The 7088-nt window shown below is 38.1% G+C and overlaps 1 protein-coding gene across 1 annotated transcript; it reads left to right on the top strand.

The window, feature by feature from the left end:
* Window positions 1-6002: 6002 nt before the first annotated feature.
* On the top strand, window positions 6003-6704 carry LOC149256942 (uncharacterized). Its single transcript, XM_089414311.1, has one exon. The coding sequence runs from the start codon at window positions 6003-6005 to the stop codon at window positions 6702-6704; it is 702 nt and encodes a 233-aa protein (XP_089270437.1).
* Window positions 6705-7088: the final 384 nt, after the last annotated feature.

Genomic DNA, 7088 nt, shown 5'->3' with positions numbered 1-7088 from the left:
GGTCAGAATGTCTGCAACCTGCTCTTGAGTCCTGCAACCATGCGTTGAAAGGTGTACAAAATCGGGGGCGTTTGAGAGAATACCACTTGCTCATGAAAAGCAGTGCGATAAGCCTGGCGATTTTCCTGAAATGGTTTTACGGTCGCCGTTTAATGGAGCTGCAGTTGAAATTATATTTCAACACTCCCCTTTAATTTCAACTGCTGGGTTATCAGTCATACCCAGACATTTTCTCAAAAATTCAAAACTTTTCTGGTCCAATGGCTTGGTCAGAATGTCTGCAACCTGCTCTTGAGTCCTGCAATGTTTTAAAACAATTTCTCCATTGCTTACCAATTCCTTGATGTAATGAAACCTTGTGTCAATGTGTTTCGTTCTCTTATGAAACACCGAATTCTTGGATAATGCAATAACAGAGCTATTGTCACAAAAAATCACTGTTCCTTTTGACTTCTCTTGGCCTAAGCTTCTTAACATTCTTCTCATCCAAACTTCTTGACATGCTGCTGTTGTATCTGCCACATATTCTGCCTCTGCTATAGACAATGCTATAATAGGCTATTTTTTAGAAGCCCATGAAATGGCTCCTGAACCCATGTGAAAGACATAACCGGATGTGCTTTTCCGATCATCTACACTTCCAGCCCAATCACTATCAGTGTATCTAATTAAATCTGAATATTCTGAGACAGTATATAGAATGCCAAACCTTTTAGTACCTTTAACATACCTCACAATCCTTTTTGCTGCCTGCCAATGTGCTTCTTTTGGCCTCTCCATGAATCTGGAATTTAAACTAACAGCAAACATTATATCTAGCCTAGTTGCAGTCAAATACATTAGGCTGCCAACTATGCTCTTATACAAGCTAGGATCAAAATCCTTGCTGTTGTCCTCTTTGTTGAGTTTTAATCCTATCACTGTGGGAGTGATTGCTGCCTTGTTGTCTTGCATGTTAAATCTTTCCAATACTTCATTAACATATTTTGATTTTGAAATAAACATTCCATTTTCATTTTGATCTACTTCTATTCCTAAGAAGTATCTCAGCAAACCCATGTCAGTCATTTCAAATTCCTCTTTCATGACTGCTTTGAAATTTTCAATGAGATATTCATCATTACCTGTGAAGATAACATCATCAACATATAACACAACAATTAGAATTTTACCATCCTTTTCTTTGATGTAGAGGGTGGGTTCTCCCTCACACTTTACAAATTCATTTTCCAGTAGATAGGAATCTATCCTACTGTACCACACTCTTGGCGCTTGCTTCAGCCCATAAAGAGCTTTCTTCAATCTACATACTTTGTTCTCTTAGCCTTTCTTCTCATAGCCTGGAGGTTGTTCAATGTAATCCTCTTCCATTAACACTCCATTTAGGAATGTTGATTTCACGTCCATTTGGTAAACTTTCCACTTGTTTTGTGCTACTATGGACAGCACTGCTCTCACTATTTCCATTCTTGCAACCGGTGCAAAAGTTTCCTCATAGTCTCTCCCATACTGCTGCTTATATCCTTTGACAACAAGTCTTGCCTTGTGTCTTTCTATCTTGCCTTCAGCATTACTCTTGGTCTTGTAAACCCATTTAACTCCAATGACTTCTTTTCCTTTTGGTAGTTCAACCAAATCCCATGTCTTGTTTCTCTCTATGGCATTGATCTCCTCATCCATAGCTTCTATCCATTTCTTATCCTTAATTGCCTCTTCGAAATGAATAGGGTCATCAACATGACAATATAAAGCAAACAAAGAATTCATACCTTCATCATAAATGTCACTTAAATTTCTGAATTTCTTACCTCTTTCATTTGGTGTACAAGTGCTTGAAGACGCACTTGAATTTCCTCCTTGTGGTGTGCTTGGAGAAGCACTTTCATTTCTCCTCAAGGGTGTCCCTTGCTGTCCTTGTGTTGGTTCTGCTATTTGGGGATGTATTTCAACCATCTCCTCATCATTTTCATCATGAGACAAACAATTTTTAACATTCATTGTTTTCTCTATGCTTCCATCCCAAGCTTCCTCCTCAATGAACTGAACATCTCTGCTTACAAAAAGCTTCTTGGTGGATGGGATATACAACCTGTAAGCTTTGGATTCCTCACTGTATCCAATGAAAATACATTTCTCCCCTTTGCTGTCCAACTTCTTCCTTAGCTGATCTGGAATGTGTGCATAAGCCACACATCCAAAAACTTTCATGTGGGTGACTCCTTGCTTTCTCCCACTCCATGCTTCTTCCGGCACTTTGTTCATGACTGCTTTTGTAGGACACCTATTCAAAATATATACTGCACAGTGTACAGCTTCAGCCCAATAATCATTTGGCAAATTCTTTGCCTTTAGCATACTCCTCGCCATATCCATGATGGTCCTATTCTTCCTCTCGACAACTCCATTTTGCTGTGGGGTGTACCTAGCTGTAAACTGCTTATGAATTCCATTTTCTCTACAAAACCGTAGAAATTCCTTGGAGATATACTCACCTCCTCTATCAGTTCTTAAAACTTTGATATGCATCCCGCTTTGGTTTTCTACAAGTGCTTTGAAATTTCGAAAGTTTTCAAACACTTCACTTTTGTTCTTCAAGAAAAAAACCCAAGTTTTTCTAGTAAAATCATCAATGAATGTTAGAAAATATTGGCTGCCTGCTAGTGATGGAGTTTGCATTGGTCCACATAAATCTGAGTGGACAATCTCTAAGGGTTCCTTTGCCCTTATGCTTTTCCCTGATGGAAAACTTTCTCTGTGTTGTTTCCCCAAGATACAACCTTCACAAAGGTTGTCCGGTTTCTCTATCAATGGTAATCCTCTTACCATTCCTTTTTTACTCAACAAGTCAAGACCTCCAAAGTTGAGATGTCCAAATCTCAAGTGCCACAACCAATTTTCATCCTTTGGTATGCTTTGGAAAGCCTCTTGGGTAATTGCTGCAATTACTTCTTTGTTTTTCAAATCTGCCCTTATTCTGAGAGGGAACATCATGTTCCTCGTCATCTTCACTTCAGCAATACATCGTTTGCTAGGTGCTCTATTCATGATGGTGCATACATCATTCACAAAGAAAAAATTGTACCCCTTTTGAACAAGCTGTCCAATACTTAAGAGGTTACACTTCATTCCAGGAACATAATAGACATTTGCTATGGTTTTCTTTTCACCTTTCTTTGTAAATATTTTTACTTCTCCTTTTCCCATAACAGAAATTTTATTATTAGTCCCAAGTGTGACTTGTGATTTCACATTTTGATCTAAAGCAGAAAACAAGGCTATGTTTCTTGTCATATGGTTGTTGCAACCGGAGTCTAGAAACCATATATCATCATTGTTTGTTTCAGCCATATTACAAGCTAAAAGCACATTATCTTGGCTGATATTTTCTCTAGTGATATTTGCACTTGATCTATTATTCATATCATGCTGCTTCTTCCTACATTCATTAGCATAATGCCCATATTTTTTACAATAATAACATTGGAAATTGGATTTTTCATACCTTTGTCCTTGAGCATGATGTTGTCCACTTTGTTGACTATTGCCTTGGTTCTGATTTGGATTGTTGCCTCTTCCTTAAGCATTTGCTGGACTGTTTCTTCCACCTCTGTTTTGGCTTCTACCTCTTCCTCTCTTGTTTCCTCTGCCTTGACCTCTTCCTCTTCCAAAGGACATCTAGGTCTTGAAGGCTTGCTATAGAGATGAGTTTTCATTTCTACTCAACCTCTGTTCATGTGTTATCAGTGATGCATGAAGTTCATCAACTGAAAAGTTTGTGAGATCCTTTGTCTCTTATATGGTGGTGACAATCACATCGAACTTTGAGGGTAGGATCCTAAATAGTTTCTCCACAATCCTCCTTTCTTCAAGAATTTCTCCATGAGATCTTATTTGTGTGACCAAACCAATCACATGTGTGAAGAATGAGTCAATATTGTCTGACTCCTTCATGCACAGGTTCTCAAAATCTCTCCTCAGCAACTATAGTTTTGCTGTCTTCACTTTCTCCATGCCTTGATAGGTTGTCTTGAGAGTTTTCCATGCTTCTTTGGATGTCTTGGCTGCTACTATCCTTGGAAACACACTCTCATGCACTGCTTGATATAAAAATATGAGGGCTTTGGAATCCTTTTTCTTATAGCTCTTCAACAGATCTTTCTTTGCCTGTGTCAAGTTATTAAACTCTTCTTCATCTGTTGGTTCTTCAAACCCATATTCAACAAGTTCCCATAAATCTTGTGAGGCAAACAGGCCTGTCATGGTTATTGCCCAATAGTCATAGCTTTTCCCATTAAACTATGGGAGCTGAGTATTAAAAGTACCCATGCTAGTGCTGGTGCTGGAGCCAGCCATTCCTTGCACTCTAAACTATCACTGTGTATTTAAAAATCACTGACTGTTCTCAACAGCAACACACAAAAAAAACTTGAGAAATACCTTGACTGAGTCTTCACTCTGCTGGAGAAGCTGCTGCAGCAATAAATCCTTCCTTCAGCTTCTTTGACACCTTCAAAGAGCCTGGACAAGCTCTGATACCACTGTTGGGAATTTTCTGGTAAATTCCAAAACAAAATCACTGAACAGAGAGTAATACTCTATTTTTGCCACAGGATCTTTAACACGGGGAAGCTTAAAATTATTTCCTGGAGAAGCTCAGAGTTTTTCACACACATAAAAACTTTATATTCATTAATAAACTGCCTAATACAAACTTCATTCTCTTAACAGAGGGATTCACCAAGAACTTCCACAAAAAACGAATTACTCTGTTTCAGCTCCAAAATTATATTTACTGCTGTAAAAAAAATTACATGGATTTACTGCTGTAAAAGAAATCCCTTACATATGCTCTGCTGCGATTTTCATTTTGTTCTTTCAAAGAACAGCCATGTTGTTGCATTATGCATACATCATTTCTTTACACTGCTGTGTAATTTTCATTACATATTCACCAACAAAAGAAAAACTTACATTACCCTTTTCACTACTGTGTGAAAGATTTCATCATTCACACTGATGCGTGCTTCCCCTTCTCCTCATTACATGCACGAATGAACTATTAAAAAAAAAAAAAAAAAAAAAAAAACTAAAACAAAACAATTGCATTTTTACTATGCCCATACTTCTGTAAAGAAAAAAAACATTAAAATTTAAAATTTCTACCTACATTATACGAACAGGAGTAAATATCATTAATTATTTTACTACAGCAAATGGCGGTCAAACCAAAAACTTCACACAATGTTCATGTGTAGGCCTCAACATCAACTTTGCAACATCAACTTTGGTTTAATCGGACAGTGGATAGCCTTCATCTCAATCCAATGGATATCGCTTGGTCAAATCAAACGAACGTTACGTCCTGATAAAAAGTGGTTTTGGAAAAAGTACCGTGGACACGCCTCGAAAGGTGTACAGAATCGGGGGCATTTGAGAGAATACCACTTGCTCATGAAAAGAGGCGTGATAAGCCTGATGGTTTTCCTGAAATGGTTTTACGGTCGCCATTTAATGGAGCTGCAGTTGAAATTATATTTCAACAGTTGTCTGTTCCTATAAGGATCCGGTGCTATTCAGAAGACAGGGAGATCAAATTTCACCTGTTCACTGTAACATCAACATGGACAGAAGCATCCGCGCCCAGCGTGCGAAGGGGGACATCATATCCGTGTGTTACAACAAACACAATAATTCATTTCTAATAGCGCACAGGGTGTTTCATGAGAAATTGCAATGTGTCGGCGTTGAATTAATAAATCTATAAAAGAACGAGAATTTGTAAAGACTGTGCACCTTTTGCGGGAGAGTCCTACGCAAAAGAATGGTGTTTTGATATTCCAAATTGCAGGGCCATCATTCACGATTTGAGGGACCATACATTCAAGTGTTGTGAATTAAAAGAGTACACACTGTTGTTTGCAACAACAAATTTAGGTTTCACAAATGTTACACCAGGTGGCATACTTATTTGTTCAAATCTGAAAAGTCCAAGTCCGGGAAATATGGACATTGTGATATATGACCGAATTCCTTCCCCTAAAAGTAATGGAATGTATGGAGTCGAATTGAGAATGTATTCCAAACTTAACGGAATACTGCAAAAAGAAATATTTCTTCCTCGGCGTACTAATGAAGACATAAAGTTCGTCGTGCTGTGTGGCAGCAATACACTACTTATTCAACATGATTCATCGAAGATGGAAGTGGTAGAGATCTGCGGTGAAAACCCTGTTTCTATAAACATCAGAAATACAAATATTAGGGCACTCCGTGAACCTTACTATTTATATAAAAGATCCCAGTTTATCTGCGGCATCGAATCCGGAAAAATTCAGGTCTGTAATCTTCAAGGTGAGATTTTAGTGACACTTGAAGATCACCCAATTGCAGAATTATGGCCACCGTTGCATTCTACGAACATTTTCAGGTATTCATACATTTCTGATTCACAGGATGTTATCATTTCTCTTTGCCGCCGCTGGTTACCTGCACTACCATGGGGAGGGCGATGGATATACAGTGTGAATGTTAGCAGCATTGTTACAGGGAAATGCTTGGCAAAGATCAGTTCGGAGGATCCCAATTGTTCTGAAATCAGAAAGGCAGTATTGAATGATGCAGTCGGGGCATTCGCATTCGATGAAAGCACTCACGACATTTTCACGGGAAATGATGACGGACTTTGTGGCGTTGGCAGCGCCTAACCAGCCATATATCGCGTATTCAATGCACCCGGAGATGCACGCGAGATAATCCGTTAACACACGAATTTGAAAACTCGTCACTAAATAAAAAAAGGCAATTTGCGTGTTAACGGGCTATGTCGCGTGCATCTCCGGGTGCATTGAATACGCGATATATGGCTGGTTAGGCGCTGCCATGGCGTTTGGTCCAACAAATTCTACCTAAAAGTGTGACAGCTGAAAGAAATAATTTTTTATTTATTACGGTACAAATGTGATTAGTTATATTTATAGAAATATAGATATTTAATAGTTTTTTTATTTCAACTTATTACATTTTAAATGTTTTTAATTATTGTTTTCATTCAAATTATCTATCTCAAACAAAGTAATAATTATTAAATT

This window comes from Pinus tabuliformis, chromosome 6 (genome assembly GCF_031772625.1).
Source record: "Pinus tabuliformis cultivar Carrire ecotype Pingquan chromosome 6, CPIR1, whole genome shotgun sequence".
NCBI classification, from domain to species: domain Eukaryota; kingdom Viridiplantae; phylum Streptophyta; class Pinopsida; order Pinales; family Pinaceae; genus Pinus; species Pinus tabuliformis.
This window is presented reverse-complemented; position numbering and strand designations above follow the sequence as displayed.

Coding starts and splice junctions, on each gene's coding strand:
- LOC149256942 (XM_089414311.1), top strand. CDS start 6,003: ATGGACATTGTGATATATGACCGAATTCCTTCCCCTAAAAGTAATGGA.